The 22,393-nt window shown below is 39.7% G+C and overlaps 1 protein-coding gene across 3 annotated transcripts in view; it reads left to right on the plus strand.

Moving 5' to 3' along the window:
* Positions 1-22,393, plus strand: part of REDIC1 (regulator of DNA class I crossover intermediates 1) — a 94,949-nt gene that overhangs the window by 44,071 nt on the left and 28,485 nt on the right. For 2 of the 3 annotated variants that reach the window (XM_054442878.1, XM_054442880.1), the window contains 3 exons: positions 15,034-15,563; positions 15,838-15,907; positions 17,287-17,347. In XM_054442878.1, coding sequence (XP_054298853.1) covers positions 15,034-15,563; positions 15,838-15,907; positions 17,287-17,347 — 661 coding nt within the window. Of the gene's footprint in view, positions 1-15,033; positions 15,564-15,837; positions 15,908-17,286; positions 17,348-20,741; positions 20,763-22,393 lie in introns of all 3 variants that reach the window. The other variant, XM_054442877.1, reaches the window with a different exon arrangement.

A 22,393-nucleotide genomic window follows, 5' to 3' on the forward strand; every position in this document is an offset into this window, starting at 1 on the left:
GCGGGAGTCTAAGTCTCTTTCTAGGTCTCTAAGGACTTGCTTTATGAATCTGGGTGCTCCGGTATTGGATGCATATATATTTAGGATAGTTAGCTCTTCTTGTTGAATTGATTCCTTTACCATTATGTAATGGCCTTGTTTGTCTCTTTTGATCTTTGTTGGTTTAAAGTCTGTTTTATCAGAGACTAGGATTGCAACTCCTGCCTTTTTTTGTTTTCCATTTGCTTGGTAGATCTTCCTCCATCCCTTTATTTTGAGCCTATGTGTGTCTCTGCACGTGAGATGGGTTTCCTGGATACAGCACACTGATGGGTCTTGACTCTATCCAATTTTCCAGTCTGTGTCTTTTAATTGGAACATTTAGCCCATTTACGTTTAAGGTTAATATTTTTATGTGTGAATTTGATCCTGTCATTATGATGTTAGCTGGTTATTTTGCTTGTTAGTTTATGCAGTTTCTTCATAGCCTCAATGGTCTTTACAATTTGGTATGTTTTTGCAGTGTCTGGTACCGGTTGTTCCTTTCCATGTTTAGTGCTTCCTTCATGAGCTCTTTTAGGGCAGGCCTGGTGGTGACAAAATCTCCCAGCATTTGCTTGTCGGTAAAGTATTTTATTTCTCCTTCATTTATGAAGCTTAGTTTGGCTGGATATGAAATTCTGGGTTGGAAATTCTTTTCTTTAAGAATGTTGAATATTGGCCCCCACTCTCTTCTGGCTTGTAGAGTTTCTGCAGAGATCAGCTGTTAGTCTGATGGGCTTCCCTTTGTGGGTAACCCGACCTTTCTCTCTGGCTGCCCTTAACATTTTTTCCTTCATTTCAACTTTGGTGAATCTGACAATTATGTGTCTTGGAGTTGCTCTTCCTGAGGAGTATCTTTGTGGCGTTCTCTGTTGAATGTTGCCCTGCCTTGCTAGATTGGGAAAGTTCTCCTGGATAGTATCCTGCAGAGTGTTTTCCAACTTGGTTCCATTCTCCCCATCACTTTCAGGTACACCAGTCAGACATAGATTTGGTCTTTTCACGTAGTCCCATATTTCTTGGAGGCTTTGTTCATTTCTTTTTATTCTTTTTTCTCTGAACTTCTCTTCTTGCTTCATTTCATTCATTTGATCTTCCATCACCGACACCCTTTCTTCCAGTTGATCGAATCAGCTACTGAGGCTCGTGCATTCATCACGCAGTTCTCATGCCTTCGTTTTCAGCTCCATCAGGTCCTTTAAGGACTTCTCTGCATTGGTTATTCTAGTTAGCCATTCATCTAATTTTTTTTCAAGGTTTTTAACTTCTTTGCCATGGGTTCGAACTTCCTCCTTTAGCTTGGAGTAGTTTGATCGTCTGAAGCCTTCTTCTCTCAACTCATCAAAGTCATTCTCCGTCCAGCTTTGTTCCATTTCTGGTGAGTAGCTGCGTTCCTTTGGAGGAGGAGAGACGCTCTGATTTTTAGAGTTTCCAGTTTTTCTGCTCTGTTTTTTCCCCATCTTTGTGGTTTTATCTACCTTTGGTCTTTGATGATGGTGACGTACAGATGGGGTTTTGGTGTTGATGTCCTTTCTATTTGTTAGTTTTCCTGCTAACAGTCAAGACCCTCAGCTGCAGGTCTGTTGGAGTTTGCTGGAGGTCCACTCCAGACCCTGTTTGCCTGGTTATCAGCAGCGGAGGCTGCAGAACAGCGAATATTCCTGAACAGTAAATGTTGCTGCCTGTTCGTTCCTCTGGAAGTTTTTTCTCAGAGGAGTACCCAGCCGTGTGAGGTGTCAGTCTGCCCCTACTGGTGGGTGCATCCCAGTCAGGCTACTCGGGCATCAGGTACCCACTTGAGGGCGCAGTCTGTCCATTCTCAGATCTCCAGCTGCGTGCTGGGAGAACCACTACTCTCTTCAAAGCTATCAGACAGGGACATTTAAGTGTGCAGAGAATTCTGCTGCCTTTTGTTTGGCTATGCCCTGCCCCCAGAGGTGGAGTCTACAGAGGCAGGCAGGCCTCCTTGAGCTGTGGTGGGCTCCACCCATTTCGAGCTTCCTGGCTGCTTTGTTTACCTACTCAAGCCTTGGCAGTGGTGGGCGCCCCTCCCCCAGCCTTGCTGCCACCTTGCAGTTTAATCTCAGACTGCTGTGCTAGCATTGAACGAGGCTTCATGGGCGTAGGATCCTCCGAGCCAGGTGTGGGATATAATTTCCTGTTGTGCTGTTTGCTAAGACCGTTGGAAAAGTGCAGTATTAGGGTGGGAGTGACCCGATTTTTCAGGTGCCGTCTGTTACCCTTTTCTTTGACTAGGAAGGGGAATTTCCTGATCCTTTGCACTTCCCGGGTGAGGCGTTGCCTCGTCCTGCTTCGGCTCACTCTCGGTGCACTGCACCCACTGTCCTGCATGCACTTTCCAACACTCCCCAGTGAGATGAACCTGGTACCTCAGTTGGAAATGCAGAAATCACCTGTCTTCTGCATCGCTCATGCTGGGAGCTGTAGACTGGAGCTGTTCCTATTCGGCCATCCGAGTTTTTATTTATTTATTTTTTTGAGATAGAGTCTTGCTCCGTCATCCAGGCTGGAATGTAATGGTGGCATCTCAGCTCACTGCAACCTCTGCCTCCTGGGTGCAAGCAATTCTCGTGCCTCAGCCTCCTGAATAACTGGGACTACAGGTGCATGCCACCACACCCAGCTAATTTTTGTATTTTTAGTTCAGATGGATTTTTGCCATGTTAGCCACGCTGGTCTTGAACTCCTGACCTCAGGTGATCTGCCCACTTCGGCCTCCCAAAGTACTGGGATTAGAGGTATGAACCACCGTGCCTGACCTGTCTTTGACTTTTGACTGTTTGACTATAATGTGGTGGGAGATAAAACCTTTTTGGGTTGTATTTCTTTTGGGATCTTTTAGTTATCTGGATATCTAAATTGCTTGCTAGTCTTGAGAAGTTTTCAGCTATTATTTCATCAAATAGGTTTTCTATACCATTAAACTTTTCTTCACCTTTCGGGATGCTCAACATTTGAATATTTTGTCACTTTATGGTGTGTCATATGTCACGTCTTTCTACATTTCTTCTTCTTCTTTTTTTTTAAATTCATCTGACTGGGTTATTTTGAAAGACCTGTCTTTAAGTTCTGAAACTCTTCTGTTTGATCTAATCTGTTGATGCTCCTGATTGTATTTTTCATTTCATTCATTGACTTTTTCAGTTCCAAGACTTCTTTTTTGTGATATCTCTCTTTGTGAATTTCTCATCTATATTCTAAATTGTTTTGCTGATTTCTTTGTATTTTCTATCTGTGTTCTTTGTTATCTCACTTAGCTTCTTTTATATCATGATGTTGAATTCTTTTTCAGGTATTTCATAAATTTCTTTTTTGTTAAAATCTGTTGTTGGAGAATTATTGTGTTCTTTTGAAGGTGCCATATTTCCTTGCTTTTTCATGTTTGTGTTCTTTTATTGATATATGTGCACCAGATGTAATAGTTTCTTCTTCTGATTTTTTGGATTGGCTTTCATAGGGGAAGACTTTTTCCTGTAGGTGTATCCATAAATTTGGTTGGGTAGGACACTTGGATTTTGATTCTGGATACACGCAGTAGTGTAGTCTCTGTATAATTTCTTCAACTGTACACACTGTCAGTGGTGTCTGATTTCCTCATTGACTTAGGCCACAAAATTGTTAGAGGAGGCTGTGGTGAGATTTTTCTGGGGATGGGATGCCAGATGGGCCAGTCTTTGGGCCCCAATTGCATGCTGAGTATGCCTGTTCTTGGGTTTCTAGACAGTATGTTTAGGCGCTGGCATTGACAGATCCAGGTGGGCCAATTCTTGATCCTCCTGGCAGCTTGCTCAGGTTCTGGTTGTGGTAGTGGCAGACCAGGTGGGTGAGTAAGTCCTTGGGCCCCTATACAGTCTATGTGGTGTGGGTGATGATAGTCATGGTGGTGGGACGGACAACCCTCAGGTTTCCAGGTGGCATTTGTTGGTGATAGTGGTAGCTTTGACAGGTTGGCCTGGCTAGTCCCTAGGCCCCTGGGTGGTGTGTGTGTGGGGGTGCTGGCAGTGGTGGTAGCAGCAGGCTGGGGAAGCCCATCCTCAAGCCCTGGGAAGGAATGTGCAGATGCCAGCTGTGGTGGATGGATGGGGCAATCTCCAGGCCTCTGGATGGGTAGATTGCACACTGGTGGCAGGTTTTCTGGGTCTGTTGTTAGACTCAGGTGGTGTGCACACGTACCTGGGGCAACTGATGGAGTAAGATGATCCCCAGACCCCCAGGAGGTATGCTTGGGCAGTGGGGGCTAGTGCTAGGTGAGGCAGGCCTCTTCTTAAGTCCTTACAGTGGTGTACATGGGCACAGGCTATGGTGGGTGGGGCAGGACAAGCCCCAGGACTCTGGAAGGCATACAAGTGGCACTGGTGGTGGCAGGTGGTGTGGGGCTGTTATTAAGCCCCCTGGTGGTGTATGTGTGTGCATGAGGGGTGGCTGATGGGGCAAGAGAATTCCTGGGGCCTCAAGCATCATGCTTGGACTTGGCAGATGCAGGGGTGTGTGGAAGGGGTGGTGCCAGGCTGGGTGGGCCTGTCCTCAGGTCCCCTGATGGTGCATGGGTGTAGGCTGTAGTGAACAGGGCAGGCTGGTCCCCAGTGTTTGAGCAGTGTGCCTCGGTAGCAGTGGCAGTAGAGGCAGTGGGTGGGGAAAGCCTGTCCTCAGGGGCATGCAAGTGTGAGGTGGCTCTGCTGCTAGTGGGAGGCAGTTTCTATCTTTGGTAGCTGCCTGAGGCAGGCAGATTTCAGGCTCTGGGTAGAGCATGCTTTGAGAATTGGCAGTGGCAGTTGACAGGGAGAACCTATCTTCAGCGCATGCACAAGTGTGTGGCCACCCTGTCACTGGGGGCAGCTATAAGTGATAGCAGTCCCAGGCCGGTAGGCTTCTGTCTCTGGGGAGCACATGCTGTGGCACCCTTTGTACCAGGGGTAGTCTTCCTGGTGTGCTACACCACCTTTTCCCTAGTGTGCAGGACACTGTGGGCTAAAGTACTGGGGGGCTGTGCTGATCCACAGGGTCCAACTGGTGTCTTACTGCAGCACCCATCTCGGTGGACATGGGAAAATGTCAGTGGGGCTCTGGGGATATGTAGATGCAAGGGTTTTTGGCCCCTGGGGCAGGATACCATCTGTTGGGGCCTGGGCTATCAAATCATACTCTGAAGGAGTAGCGTCGGATTTGGGGTTTGTGTGGGACCTGGCATTAACTCCCTTACTAGAGCAGTGCCACCTCAGGGACTTTGGGGACCTTCCCATTCCATTCTCAGAGCCCATGAGGGTTGAGGGACTCTAATGTGGCCAGGATTATAGGAGTCTGTGATGAGAATGTGGACTGCTGGGGATCTCTCATTTAACCTTTTCCCACACTGGGGAGCTTCTCCTGGCTCTGCTATTGTAGGGAGTCTAGGCCATCTGCCTAGCCTCCCTCTCCTTCTGTGCCCCAGGTGTTTCCTGTCACTTCTATGTTGAATTCCAGTGTGTTCTCTTTCATATTCTCTTTGAAGTGTAACTATCTACTGACTACTTTGATTCTTTGTGGAAAAGTGTCCTATGCCTCTAGGTCAGCCATCTTGAAACTATCCTCCAATTTTTAAATTTTATTAGTTAGTAGGGTCGGTCTGACCCCTGTTATTTCATTTTAGTCAGATGGAGATCCTGAAATTCATTCTTCAGGAAATTCATTCAGGAGTCAGACTGCTGTTTTCCAAGGCAAAATGTCAATTTTACTTTTGTGCTCAGAACATGTATTTCAATGATTTCTTATTGCTCTTTTCAAAAGCAAGGCTCTGCATAGTCTGGGCCCTTTTGTACTTTATAGCCCTGGGTCATAAGTTTTCTTTCACTGATTCTATTCCAGCTTTACCCCTCTTCTGTTTCTCAAACATGCTGCAAATTTTGCATTTCTACTGATTATGCAGTTTGCCTATTCCTGTTTTCATGTATCTAACCATTCTGTATCTTTAGCGTATTTATCACTTCCTTACTCTAGTGACTTTCCTGACCCAACTATCTGAAACATGACCTCCAACACAAGGCATCCCATCATGTGATCTGGTAGTATTTGTAATTATCTTTTATATTTATTTACTTCTCTATTTCTTATCCACTGTATTTGTTAGTGGTTCATTGTCTTTTATTTGTTTATTATCATCCTTCACTAGACTATAACCTCTGTTGTCTCCCTACTACGTAGTAGACACATTAAATATTTGTTGAATACACATAAAAGGCTTATTTACGTAATGAATGTTTTTATCAAAATTTTAGTCCATAATTTTTAATGAATTTTATATTTATCTATAGGAAAACATAAATTGTTTAAAAAGTTGGACTTACTTGTCTTAATTTTTTTCAGTTTTTTAGGATAATTGCTCTCTGTCATCTCTAGAAGTAAGAATCCTTTCCAACTTTAGTTCCCAAATCAGATGCCATCTGCCTAATTTTTCTCAAGCAGAAGAATCTCTTCTTTCCTCTGTTTACTGTTTTAGCATTTGACTGTAGGATAATACCTATCACTTTGTAATTTTTTTCTTCCTCTTTTATACTGTAAATTTCTAGTTGGCAATAACTACTCTACATTTCTGTATTGTCCACATCTCTTAGTGAGTGATTCCACTGAGTCAGATGCTTAAAATACCTTTTAAAAATCATGATTTTGGAAAATGGCAGATAAGAGACAGGACTAGAATGCAGCTCCCACTTGTACAGAACAGCAGGTGAATACTCACATCATGAACTTTTACTCCAAAAAGCACTGCAGAAACATACCAGGAAAACCAAAAGAATTTAAAGACCCTTTGAAAGATGTGGCTTGCTCTGCAAACTCCATGAGACCACCAAAAAATTCAGTTCCCAAAGTGTGAGGAGAGGGATAGCCTGCTTCCAAACACACATCTCCACTGGGGAACCAGAAATCCAGATCAGGGGAGAAGGATTTAACCATCCCTAGAGCTGAAATGGAAGTAGGGAGCTAAGCAAAATATAAAAGTGGAAGAAGCAGCTGGAAGAGCCCTGTAGACACTCCTGGTCCCCAGCTAGAGCCCAGGGAAGCCATCCCTGGCCTTCTCTCACAGGGGTCCTTGGGGAAGGTACCCAGTGGAATTGAGGAGGGGCCACAGGGTGAAAGAAGCTTCTAACCGAACTCTGTAATAATTTTGACTAAGCATGAATTTTCATGGGCAGAATCTTGGTGGCAGGGTGCGAATGGGAAATGCAGATATGAGTGCAGAAGCTGCAGCCAACAGTGTGGGTAGACAGGGAGGGGCAAGGCCTGGGAGCCCTGCTTGCTTTCTTAGTGGGGAGGCTCATAGCCTGGGGCAAGATCTCAGCACTGTGTGCCCATTGCCTGGATGTAAACTTGGCACTGTTGGTGCGCATGGTGAGAGTGAGACAGGCTTTACTCGCTGCGTGGGAGCTGAGAGAAGCCTGTCACCAGAGGCTTTCTCTCAGTGATGGACTGTATGATGCAGCAGAGGTAGCCATAATCCTCTGTGGAACATAACTTCATTGGCCTGCGAACCACCCCCATCCCCCACAGTGGCTGCAGCAAGCACTGCCTAAGTAGGGTCTGAGCACAGACCTTTCTAACTCTGCCCTTACCTGATTTTTTTTTTTTTTTCCTGCTTTGGTAGCCAAAGACAAAAGACATAAACTCTTGGGAACTCTACGGCCCCACCTATTGCTTGAGAAACCTGAAAATTTATCCTGGCCAATGTAGGGCAAACTTGCATACCCCTTCTACTACCACAGGTGGTGCTCTCTTGAAAGTGCCACCTCTGGGCTGGAGTCCAGCCAACTCAGTCCATTACAGCAACTCAGAACAAGCCTGCTCCAAAGAAGGAGAAAACAACAGCTAATTCTACCACGTGCAACATCCTGCCTATCCAGAGGTCCTGAGTCTGTTCAAGTGACAACTTCACTGCTAGTATAAGCAGCGTTTGAGAAAACCAGTGCACTAAACAAAACTACAACCAAGGACTCCCACAGAGTCCACATCACTCCCCTGCCACCTCCATTGGAGCAGGTGCTGGTATCCACGGCTGGGAGACCTGAAGGTGGATCACCTCATCACATCACAGGACTCTTTGTAGACATTCCCCAGCACCAACCTGGAGCCTGATAGCCTCACTGGGGGGCTAGACCCAATCACTGCAGTCTGGCTCATGTGCAGCCTCACCCATAGGGGAACGGGGAGAGCACCCCGTGGGACAAAAGATCATAGGATCACCCTGTGGGACAAAAGAATCTGAACAGCAGCCCCTGTGTTCCAGATCCTTTCCACTGAGACAGTCCATCCAAATGAGAAGGAACCAGAAAAGTAATTCTGGTACTATGACAAAACAAGTTTCTGTAACACCCCCAAAAGACCACACTAGTTCTCCAGCAATGGATCCAAACCAAGAAGAAATCTCTGAATTGCCAGATAAAGAATTCAGAAGGTTGATTAGTATGCTACTCAAGGAGGTACTAGAAAAAGGAGAACACCAACTTAAGGAAATAAAAAAAAAAAAACAGATATGGATGAAAAGGTCTTCAGAGAAATAGATGCCATAAAGAAAAAACAATCAAAACTTCTGTGAGTGAAAGATGCACTTAGAGAAATACAAAATACACTGGAAAGTTTCAACAATAGAATCGAATAAGTAGAAGAAAGAACTTGAGTTTGAAGACAAGGCTTTCGAATTGACTCAAGCCAGTGAAGACAAAGAAAAACTAATTAATAAAAAATGAATGAACAAAGCCTTCAAGAAATTTGGGATTATGTTAAATAACCAAACATAAGAATAATCAGTGTTCCTGAGTAAGAAGAGAAATCTAAAAGTTTGGAAAACTTATTTGAGGGAATAATCGAGGATAACTTCCCTAGTCTTACTAGAGATCTAGATATTCAAATACAAGAAGCTCAAAGAACACCCAGGAAATTCATCACAAAAAGATGATCACATAGGTACATAGTTATCAAGTTATCTAAAGTCAAGACAAAGCAAAGAATTTTTAAGAACTGTGAGGCAAAAGCATCAGGTAACCTACAAAGGAAAACCTATAAGATTAACAAGAGATTTCTCAGCAGAAACCCTACAAACCAGAAGAAATTGGGACCCTATCTTTAGCCTCCTTAAACAAAATAATATCAGCCAAGGATTTTGTATCCATTGAAACTAAGCTTCATAATGTGAGATAAAGTATTTTTCAGACAAACATGCTGAGAGAATTCACCACTACCAAGCCAGCACTACAAGAAATGCTAAAAGGAGTTCTAAATTTTGAAATAAAACCTTGAAATACACCAAAATAGAACCTCCTTAAAGCATAAATCTCACAGGGCTTGTAAAACAATAACACAATGGAAAAAAAAACACCAAGATATCCAGGCAACAACTAACATGATGAACAGAAAAGTACTTCACATGTCAATACTAACATTGAATATAAATGGCCTAAATGCTTCACTTAAAAGATACAGAATGTCAGAATGAATAAAAATCCATCCATCAAGTATCTGTTGTCTTCAAGAGACTTATGTAACACATAAGAATTCACATAAACTTAAGGTGAAGAGGTGGAAAAAGATATTCCATGCAAACAGAAACCAAAAGCAAGCAGGCGTAGCTATTCTTATATCATACAAAACAGACTTTAAAGCAAAAACAGTTAAAAAAGACAAAGAAGGATGTTATATAATGATAAAAGGATTAGTACAACAGGAAAATATCACAATCCTAAATACACATGCACCTAACACAGGAGCTCCCAAATTTATAAAACAATTACTATTAGACCTAAGAAATGAGATAGATGGCAAATAATAGTGGGGGATTTCAGTACCCCACTAACAACATTAGAGAGGTCATCAAGACAGAAAGTCAACAAAGAAACAATAGGCTTAAACTGTACCCTAGAACAAATGCACTTAACAGATATTTACAGAATATCGTACCCAAAAACTGCAGAATATACATTCTTTTCATCAGCACATGGAACATTCTCCAAGATAGACCATATGATAGGCTGCAAAACAAGTCACAATAAATTTAAGAAAACAGAAATTATATCAAGTACTCTCTCAGATCACAGTGGGATAAAATTGGAAATCAACTCCAGAAGGAACCCTGAAAACTGTACAAATACATGGAAATTAAATAATCTGCTCCTAAATGGTCTTTGGGTCAACAATGAAATCAAGATGGAAATCTAAACATTCTTTGAACTGAACAGTAGTAGTGACATAATCTATCAAAACCTCTGGAATATGGCAAAAGTGGTGCTAAGAGGAAAGTTAATAGCATTAAATGCCTACATCAAAAAGTCTGGAAGTGCACAAATAGACAATCTAAGGTCACACCTCAAGGAACTAGAGAAACAAGAACAAACCAAGCCCAAACCCAGCAGAAGAAAAGAAATATAAAGATCAGAGCAGAACTAAGTGAAATTGAAACAAACAGAAAAAACAATACAAAAGATAAATGAAATGAAAAGCTGGTTCTTTGAAAAGATAAAATTGATGGACCATTAGCAAGATTAACAAAGAATAGAGAAGACCCAAATAAGCTCAATTAGAAACAAAATGGGAGATATTATAACTGATACTACAGAAATACAAACAATTATTCAAGGCTACTATGAACACCTTTACACATACAAATTAGAAAACCTGCAGGAGATTGATAAATTCCTAGAAATATACAACCCTCCTAGATCAAACCAGGAAGAAACAGAAACTCTGAACAGACCAATGACAAGTAGTGAGACTGAAATGGCAATTTTAAAACTTGCCAACAACAAAAAAGTCCGGATGGATTTTTTGTTGATGGATTTTTTGTGATGGATTCACAGCTGAATTTTATCAGCCATTCAAAGAAGAATTGGTACCAATCCTACTGAAAACTATTCCAAAAGATAAAGAGAGAATCCTCCCTAAATCATTCTATGAAGCCAGTATCACCCTAATACCAAAACCAGGAAAAGGCATAACAAAAAAAAAAAAACAAAAAATTACAGACCAATATTCCTGATGAACATAGATGCAAAATTCCTCAACAAAATACTGGCTAACTGAATCCAACAGCATATCAAGATAATACATCATGATCAAGTGAGTTTCATACCAGGGATACAGGGATGGTTTAACATACATAAGTCAATAAATATCATACACTACATAAACAGAATTAAAAACTAGAATTATATGATCATTTCAATAGATGTAGAAAAACCATTTTACAAAATCTAGCATCACTTTATGTTTAAAACCCTCAGCAAAATCAGCATAAAAGGGACATACCTTAAGATAATAAAAGCCATCTATGACAAACCCACAGCCAGCATTATACTGAATGGGGGAAAGTTGAAAGCATTCCCTCCCAGAACTGGAACAAGACAAGGATGCCCACTTTCACCACTTCTATTCGACATAGTACTGGAAGTCCTAGCCAGAGCAATCAGACAAGATTTCACCACTTCTATTCTACATAGTACTGGAGTCCTAACCAGAGCAATCAGACAAGGGTTCACCACTTCTATTCTACACAGTACTGGAGTCCTAACCAGAGCAATCAGACAAGAGAAGGAAATAAAGGGCATCCAAATAGATAAAGAGGAACTCAAACTGTTGCTGTTCACCAATGACATAATAGTATACCTAGAAAACCCTAAGGACTCATCCAAAAAGCTCCTAGATCTGATAAATTGACTCAGTAAAGTTTCAGGGTACAAAATCAATGTTCACAATGCAGTAGAACTGCTATACATCAACACTGAATAAGCTGAGAATCAAATCAAGAACTCAACCCCTTTTACAACAGCTGCAAAAAATAAAATACTTAGTAATATACCTAACCAAGGAGGTGAAAGATCTCTACAAGAAAAACTAGAAACACTTCTTAAAGAAATCATAGATGACACAAACAAATGGAAACACATCCCATGCTCATGGATGTGCAGAATTAATATTGTAAAAATGACCATACTGCCAAAAGCAATCTATAAATTCAATGCAATTCCCATCAACATACTAATATCATTCTTCGCAGAACTAGAAAAAATATCCTAAAATTCATATGCACCCCAAAAACCCCACAGAGCCAAAGGAAGACTAAGCAAAAAGAACAAAATCTGGAGGCATCACATTACCTGACTTCAAACTATACTACAGGGCTATGCTTACCAAAACAGCATGGCACTGGTATAAATATAGGTATGTGGACAGATGGAACAGAATAGAGAACCCAGAAATAAAGCCAAATACTTAAAGTCAACTGATCTTTGACAAAGCAAACCAAAACATAAAGTGGGGAAAGAACACCCTATTCAACAAATGGTGCTGGGATAGTTGGCAAGCCACATGTAGTATGAAACTGGATCCTCATCTCTCACCTTATATAAAAATCAACTCAAGATTGATAAAAAACTTTAAGACATGAAGCCATACAAATTCTAGAAGATAACATCGGAAAAACTCTTTTAGACATTGGCTTAAGTGAAGAGTTCATGACCAAGAACCAAAAGCAAATGCAACAAAAACAAAAATAAACAAATGGAACCTAATTAAAATTAAAATCTACACAGCAAAAGAAATAATCAGCAAAGTAAACAGACAACCCAGAAAGTGGGAGAAAATCTTCCCAAACTATGCATCTGAGAAAGGACTAATATCCAGAATCTACAAGGAACTCGAATCAGTAAGAAAAAAACAAGTAATCCCATCAAAAAATGGGCTAAGTACATGAATAGACAATTTGCAAAAGAAGATATACAAATGGTCAACAGACATGAAAAAATGCTCAACATCGCTAAAGATGGAGGAAATGCAAATCAAAACCACAATGCAATAACCACCTTACTCCTACAAGAATGGTCATAATTAAAAAACAAAAAAATAGTAGATGTTGGCATGGATGTGGTGAAAAGGGAATACTTTTACACTGCTGGTGGGTATGTAAACTAGTACAACCACTATGGAAAACAGTATGGAGACTCCTTAAAGAACTAAAAGTGGAACTACCATTTGATCCAGCAATCCCACTACTGGGTTTCTACCCAGAGGAAAATCAGTCAGTATGTGAAAAAGACACTTGCACGTGCATGTTTATAGCAGCACAATTCACAACTGCAAAAATATGGAACCAGCCTAAATGCCTATCAACCAATGAGTGGGTGAAGAAAATACACACACACACACACACACACACACTCTCACACACTCACACTCCATGGAATACTACTCAGCCGTAAAAAGGAATGAAATTATGGCATTCACAGCAACCTGGATGGAGTTGGAAACCATTATTCTAACTGAAGTAACTCAGGAATGGAAAACCAAACATTGTTACGTTCTCACTTATAAGTGGGAGCTAAGCTTTGAGGACACAAAGGCATAAGATTGATATAATGGACCGGGCGTGGTGGCCCACACTTATAATCCCAGCACTTTGAGAGGCTGAAGTAGGTGGATCACCTGAGGTCAGGAGTTTGAGACCAGCCTGGCTAACATGGTAAAACCCTGTCTCTACTAAAAACACAAAAGTCAGCCGGGTGTGGTGGCACACACCTGTAATCCCAGCTTTTCAGGAGGCTGAGGCAGGAGAATTGCTTGAACCCAGGAAGCAGAGGTTGCAGTGGGCCAAGATTGCACTACTGCACTCCAGCCTGAATGAAAAGAACAAAACTCCGTCACACACACACACAAAAAAGATTGATATAATGGATTCTGGGGACTCTGGGGGAGGGTGGGGGAGGGATGAGGGATAAAAGACTACACATTGGGTACAGTGTACACTGCTTGGGTAATGGCTGCACCAAAATCTCAGAAATCACCACTAAAGAACTTGTTCATGTAAACAAACATACCTGTTTCCCAAAAACTATTGAAAGAATAATAAAAAAAGATTTACATTTATATTGTGCTTAATATCTTATAAAGTGCATTTACCTCTATTCTTTTATGTAGAGTAACAGATATTTTCCTCATGTTAATGGTGTATATTAGTGCATACTATATACTGTGTCTTTTGGTATAGCAAAATAACATCATTCTGTCTAAAACACCAATAAGGCCCTCATTGAGAAACAACTTAGGATCATGAGCTGTGAACATTCATGGGTAAAACATTAATCTCTCTCTTTAACAACAAGCTGAGCTCTTTTATCTCTCTATTGCCAGTATATGGCCTAGTACCTGGAACAGAGTAGGTGATCATCAAATATTTGATAAATAACTTAAAAATAGTTATTAGAGTTTTAGCAATCTGTGTTTTTTTTCCCTAATTTTTTTGATACCTCCAACCTCAGGAATAACTCACTTCCAAATAAATCTGTAGTCACTGAGAATAAAATAAGAAACGTCTTGATTTGTAATTATTTTCCACTATAGCTTTGATTCTTGTACACAAATTGGACTTAACCTAGAATTATTATTTCTGCATTAGAATAGAACTTACAAGTTATCTAATTCATCTAATTAGTTTTTATCTAATTCACCTTATCTCTTGGTTTTATTATATACACATTTGTATTTATATTGCTCTTGCTTGGGAACTTTATAATTGTTTTTATATCCATATTAGGTTGAAAAATATGTTATAATGGTCTCATAACTATTTGATTTTATGTTTTAACACTGGTGATAAATTTTCTCTGCACAGCCTTCAAAACATCTTTCTCTGGTTAAATGGAACAGCAGTGACATATAGTGGTTGTCTAGTTTATTCTTTAGATTTTATTACAGAAAATATACTATAGGTTGGTCATGTTTTAATTAAACCTCATGCTAACATTTCATGTTGTAATAAAAAACTGACCATAGATTATTTTCATAATAAGTCATTAGAAGAGCACATTAGACAAATTTTCACCCAAAGCAATATTATTTATTTAAATATAAAAAATAAAAACATAATCTAGGTAAATGTTAGTAGCAACTCAATATGTCTTCTAAGAATTGAAAGTAAGAGTTTCTAAATGCAAATAATCCATGCTTTTCTTGCTAAATATGTTTTTGTTTATCCCAAAGTCTAGGAAATAGGAATTTACTTACTAAAAGCCCTGCTGTAATTATGGATGAAGATTGTAGAAGCATGGATGAAATAAGACAGTCAGACTACATTACTGAAAAGCACTCAATACAGCATATTTGGGGGAAAAATGGAAAGGAAGTTTCAAATTTTCTTGAAGATGTGAACCAGTCTACTCCTAACCTTCTATCAGAGAACTGTGACTCTTTTGTTAGTCAAAATATGATCAATGTATTAAACATAGATCAGCAAAGGATAAAGAAAATATTTAACAAGTGTGATTATGATAGTATGGGAGATACTTGTGTAGTCACTAGTTCTGATAAAAACCATGTCACTGACAGATGCATTAGAAACATTTTTACAGTTCCAGAGTTGACTTTTAGTAATTCGACTTTGAATAAAACAAGTTATCCAGAAAAATGTCAGCCAAACAAGAAGTATCAGAGAGAGTATAACAGAAATGAAAGAAATGATCTTAGTACATCTTTTGAGAACGATTACTACCCAAGCAGCTCTGAAAGAAAAGGTTGGTATTGTACATGGAAAATGTAATTACATATTCTTTTTTTCTTTCAGTTTTAGTATATATATTTGTATATTTATACACACACGTCTATATATTTGTATGTGTGTTTATGTTTTTGGAGGAAAATGAAACAAAAAATAGAATGGCTTCCTATTATATAACATTTTGGACCAGTGGGTTTCCTCTGTACGTGTCATGTTAATATGCTTTGAATTAAAAAATGAAAATAGACTATGCTAAATTTTTAACTCAGTGCATACTTTTATTTTTTAAGGAAAACTTGAAAATGATTACCAAGAGAAGATACCACAGAAAAGTATTCAGAAATATCCAGCAAACTCTATGTAAGTTTTTAGGTGAATCTGGGGAATACAAATCAGGATCTAGTATGATGCATGATGAAGGTTGAATTGATGCAAAGTGAGGTAGGCATATTGCCATTTGAGGGTGGGCAGGCAACCTGGTCTCAAAGGAGCCTTACCAGGAGTCACAGTGTTGATAATATCACTCCAGTTGAGAGTGTGGTGCTCAAATTTGCCAGCTCCCAAATACCTTCTTATCTGAATATTAGTGTTGATTAGATTTGAGGAAATTGATTTAATGTGTCCAAGAAACTCATATCCGCCAGAATGTCAATTTATTAATTTAAAGTAATAAATAGAAAGGGAACATGTATAGGAAGTCTTATTGACATGAAAAGGCATATTTTCTTACTTTCAAACAGCTCTCAGTGGGAAGGCTGCTTGCTTGATTAGTATAGAATCACTACAGGGAGTGATAGAATTCAGATGTTAGTGGCATAAGCAAGCATATCAGCAGTTTATAGGACAGCGTACATTTTAGGGATAGAGCACTCTTATTGCCAACATTTACCTCTCAGAGACTCCATGTTTTCTCTATGTTCAAGATTACAATCTCCTCTACCCATACATTGAAAACAATTATGTTCCACCAGATTTTTCTTTCTCTTCTTGCAGCTGGTGTACAAAATGTTCTGAGTTTAAGGTGATTTTTACGCTCATCCATTATGTGTTGATGTTAAATTTATTCCTTAAGAGTTTGAGAACTGCCTTCCAGGCTTTTCTGAATAATGGCCTGCAATTATAACTAACTAAAGAAAACTTTATTTTAGCTAGTAGTTTCTAGCTAAAATAGTCCTAACTTTCTTGGTAATAGTCCTAACTTTCTTGGTAATAATTACAATTTAGCCAAATCTTTCTGGTTAGAAATCATGAACTAGAATAAATTTTTATTCTGGAAGTGATTTCTTGTGGAATTATTAAAAATATTGATTGATAAAAAGATGCAATTTTAGTGGGATTGGCACTACAAATTAATTAAAACATAGACTTACAAAACATTTCAAAAAATTGGCAAATTTGTGTTTTTGTTGTTAAATCTCCCAATATCTAGAAATTTATGAGTGAAAAAGTCATGTTAGGCCTTGAGTTTTAAATGTACCTTATGAAAGCAATTTAGAACGTGGTTCCCAATCCTGACTGCAGGTCCAGATTACTTGAAGGAGTAATTTTAAACTATAGAATACCAAGATTGACCTGCACATAATAGGTGGGCTCCTTGGCATGGAGCTTATGAATCTTTATTTTTAGGAAAGCTTCCCATGTAATTCTGATCTGAAGCCAAGTTTGGAAACTCTAATTTAGAGCAATAATTCCCAGAGGGAACACAACAAACTTTGATACTGTGTATTTATAATCCTTAGGGGAAATATACCTTCAGAAGAATTGCACTCTAAGCAGTCATGGGACTTTGGACTTGATGAGGTAAAGCACAGTCTCACATTATCTTCTCAATTAAGTCAGTTTGTATTACCATATCATATTACTGTATTTAGCATTTACTTTGATTTAAGGTTAACATTTATTCATTAATTTTTTTTGGATGGACTCTTTTTCTTATACTTTTTTATTCTGAGGAAATTATAGCTTAGATCTAGAAATAAAAACACGTTTTCAGAGACTGTTAACATGCTTTATTTGAGACAAAACAATCTTGAGGACATTTTAAACACATTTTTTAAGTATTACAAAACTTCTGTATTAGTTCATTCTTGCACTGCTATAAAGAAATACCTAAGACTGGGTAATTTATAAAGAAAAGAGGTTTGGTTGGCTCATGGTTCTGCAGGCTGTACAGGAAGCATGATGCTGGCATCTGATTGCTTTCTGGGGAGGCCTCAGGAAACTTCTAATTATGGCAGAAGGCAAAGGGGGAGCAAGGAGTCTCACATGGCAGGAGCAGGAGCAAGAGAGAGTGAGTAGGGAGGTGCCACAGACTTTTAAATGACCAGATCACAGGAGAACAAACTCACTATCATGAGGACACCACCAAGAGGGATGGTGCTAAACCACTCAGGAGAAACCACTGCCCTGCCATGATCCAATCACCTCCCACCAAGCCCCACCTCCAACACTCAGGATTATAATTTGACATGAGATTTGGCAGGGACATAGATCCAAACCATATCTTTCCACCCCCAGCCCCCCAAATCTCATGTCCTTCTCATATTGCAAAAATACAATCATGCATTTCCAACAGTTCTCCAAAGTCTCAACTCACTCCAGCATTAACTCAAAAGTTCAAAGTTTCACCCGATACAAGGCAAATCTCTTCCATCTATGAGCCTGTAAAATCAAAAATAAGGTAGTTACTTCCAAGATTCAATGGCAGTACAAGCATTGGGTAAATATTTACATTCCAAAAGGGAGAAATAGGCCAAAAGAAAGGGGCTACAGGCCCCATGCTAGTCTGAAACCCAACAGGGCAGTCACAAATCTTAAAGCTCCAAAATAATCTCCCTTGACTCTATATCTCACATCCAGACACACTGGTGTAAGAGGTAGATTCCAAAAGCCTTGGGCAGCCCTGCCTCTGTGGTTTTGCAAGGTTCAGCCCCTGTGGCTGCTTTCGTGGGCTGGGGCTGAGTGCCTGTGGCTTTTCCAGGAGCTAGGTGCAAGCTGTCGGTGTATCTACCATTCTGGGGTCTGAAGGATGGTGGTCCTCTTCTCATGGCTCCACTAGGCAGTGCCCCATTGGAGACTCTGTGTGGGGGCTCCAATCCCACATTGCCCCTCCACTCTGCCCTAGTAGAGGTTATCCATGAGAGTTCCACCTGTGCAACAGACTTCTGCCTGAACATCTAGGCTTTTGCATACGTCCTTTGAAATCTAGGTGGAGTCTCTCAAGCCTTAACTCTTAAACTCTGTGCACCCAGAGGCTTAACACCACATGGAAGCCATCAAGGCTTACAGTTTGCATCGTCTGAAGCAGCAGACTGAGCTGTACCCTGGGCCCCTTTGAGCCATAGCTGGAGCTGGAGTGACTGGGATACAGGGAGCAGTGTTCTGAGGCTGCACAGAGCAGCAGGGCCCTGAGCCTGGCCTAGGAAACCATTCTTCCCTCCTAGGCCTTCAGGCATGTGATAGGAGGGGCTGTCATGAAGTTCTGTGAAATGCCATTGAGACCTATTCCCCATTGCCTTGGCTATTAGCACTTAGCTCGTTTTTTACTTATGCAAATTTCTGCAGCCTGCTTGAATTCCTTCCCGGAAAATGGGCTTTTATTTTCTACCACATGGCCAGGCTACAAATTTTCCAAACTTTAATGCTCTGCTTCTGTTTTAAATATAAGTTCCAATTTTATATCATTTCTTTGCTCACACATGTGAACATAGGCTGTTCTTATGAAGCAGCTGGTCCATATCTTCAATGCTTTGCTGCTTAGAAATTTCTTTGGCCAGATATCCTAAATTAATCACCTTCAAGTTCAGAGTTCCACAGATCCCTAGGGCAGGGGCACAGTGCTGCCAAGTTCTTTGCTAACACATAACAAAAGTGACCTTTGCTCCAGTTCCCAATAAGTTCCTCATTTATATCTGAGACCTCCTCAGCCTGAACTTCACTATCAATATCACTACCAGCATTTTCAGCCTTTTTTGTTATAACCGTTCAACCACCAGTCTTTACGAAGTTACAAACTTTCCCTTATCTTCCTGTCTTCTTCTGAGCCTGCCACATTCTTCCAACTTCTGCCCATTACCGAGTTCCAAAATTCCTTCCACATTTTCAGGTATCTTTATATCAAAATTCCACTCCTGGTACCAATTTTCTGTATTAGTCTGTTCTTACATTGCTATAAAAAAATACTTGAGACTGGGTAATTTATAAAGAAAATAGATGTAATTGGCTCACAGTTTCACATGCTGTATAGGAAGCAGGATTCTGGCATCTAATTGGCTTCTGGGGAAGCCTCAGGAAATTAGAATTATGGTGGAAGTTGAAGCAGGTGTGAGGCATCTCAAACAGCAAAGGCAGGAGCAAGAGTGAGGCGGGAGGTGCCACACACTTTTAACCAACCAGATCTCATGAGAACAAACTTCACTATTGTAAGGGCAGTACCAAGGGGGATGGTGCGAAACCATTCAGAAGAAACTACTTCCCATGATTCAGTCACCTGCCACCAGGCCCCATCTCCAACACTGGGGATTATAATTCGACATGAGATTTGCCGGGGGGTACCCAAAGATCCAAACCATATCATCTTTCAACATGAAAATGCTTTAGGTTTTAATGTGCTACATAATTTTATATTTGCTATACTATTGAAATATCTATAAACACTGCTTATGTAATGTTATAATCCCTTGCCATCATAAGGGTGTAATTTTTACAACAGTGCTAGGAACTTTATGTAGTTTATTTCTAATCTACAGGAGCCTGAGTTGCTAGAGTCTTCACAGCAAAAGAGACTGAAATGTAAAGAGATTAGATAACTTGTTTGAGGTCACACTCTCAAGCCAAGATTCAAACTGTCTGTCTTATCTGACTTGATATTTTCAGCTATACTGTTTTCCCTTTTTTCTTCAATAAATGTTTATTGAGTACATATTATGAATTCATATAAAGACACTTATTGAATGTTTCCTGTATGCTAGACACTGGGGATAAAATGATGCTTTGTTCTCAAGATTATATTCTGTTATGCAGTAGACTCTGCAAGGTACAGAGATGAAAGGACATGGAACCTGTCTTTAAGAAGTCTTCATCTAGTGGCTAGTCAGAAAGAGACAAAAATATAATGCATTTAGATAAATTGCTTGAATTAAAGTTTGTTTTGGATTATTAGTAAAAAATACTTCTAACTTTCATCTGTAAACAGGAGGAAGATGTGATGGAGGAGGTAACTTTTGAGCACAGTATCAATAAGTTGTTTACCAAATGGTCAAATTGGGAAGAAAGAGCAACATAGATAAACTAAGATGTCAGAGTACAGCCTGTTTTAGAAATTTCAAGTACCTTGTTTCATTCTAATTATTGTTATAGCTACAATTTATAATACTAATGATAAAGGGTGCAGGAGTGGCCTAGGTAATTCTGGACAATACAAAGAGGTAGGTCATAAATGGCCTTGTATGATATATAACAGTTTAATTCTTGATCATTAAACAGAGATCCACTAAACAAATTTTAGCAGAGGAATATAATGACATCAGAGTAATAAAAAAGTTGATTCTAGCAACAATGAGGAGGGATTTGATAAGTGGAACAGCTCAAGTTAGGGGAAGAAATAATGAGAGCTTGAAGTTTTACAATAGCAGTAAGGATGAAAGTGAGAGAAGAGAAGATTTAGATCTAGAATTGATAGTACTTGGTGATTGGTGATTAGTTAAGGGAGAAGGAAGAAATTGAGAAGGAAGAAATTAAGAAATTTATTTATTATTTGAGTAAATGGGTAGTTGATGGGATTGTGCTACTGAACAAGATTGAAACCATAGGAGGAGGTGGCAGGAAAGGTTAACTGTCCATCGAAATCCATGTACCTTTTTTTGTAGAATATACCATTTTTAATAGAATAGAGCTGCCACCATGAAATGGCTTCCCAGCCAAGGAACATGTTTCCTAACCATCCATCCATGTACATATGGCTAGATCTCACTAATGAAATGTTAGGAGAAGTGATGTGCATCATTTTAGGTTAAGGCTTATAAGAAAAAGGAATTATTTTTCCATGCTGTCTTTCTTTGATGGCTAGATGGTAGTGAGGCCCCAAGGGATAATGGAGCCACAAGATGGTAAGGACTGGGTCTCTGAATCACTATATGGAGGAAAATTGCCTGCTTACCAGAAACACTCACTTTAGATTATTACACAAGAGAGAAATGATTGTGTTTGGCATTATACATTTTGTGATATACTTTTTAAAAACAATACCTAGCATCACTCTGATTCAGAGGAGGAGCAGATTTCTGAGAGAGGTAAGTTTGACCCACTGAGCTCAAGTGAGGATCTTCTGAAAAACCTGTGGTCTATGTGGAGATGTATAGTAGGCAATTATATATACAGGGCTTGAGGTCAGAAGAGTTTTTTTTAGCCTTTATGAATAGCAGATAATTGACTACATCCAAGTATGTGATTCTCAAGAGAAAGTGTATAGAATAAGAACAAAAATTGTCAAATTCCTGAGAAGGCACATTTCAGGTTGGAGGGTATGAAGTAGAAGAGGAACCAGAAAACGAAGCTGAGAATGAGCTACTAGAGAGGTTTGGGGAGTACTAGTGTCGTAGGAAAGAAAAAGGAGGAGAATGTGGTCAGTAGTGATGGAAGCTGTCCTGTTATTCCTTTAAATAATTCATATTTCCCCAAATATGAATAATATAGATGTATCCTCCCAAAAGATGAATTATCAACAGAATTTAATACTTCAAAACAAATTCTGTTTGACTACACCTATGTCTAGAAAGCTGGCAGCTTGAATATAGCTAGAACTAGTCAAAAAAGAAAAAAGCCCATTGATGTAGCCGAAAGGGAATC

Source organism: Pongo pygmaeus, chromosome 10 (assembly GCF_028885625.2).
Source record: "Pongo pygmaeus isolate AG05252 chromosome 10, NHGRI_mPonPyg2-v2.0_pri, whole genome shotgun sequence".
Lineage (NCBI taxonomy): Eukaryota > Metazoa > Chordata > Mammalia > Primates > Hominidae > Pongo > Pongo pygmaeus.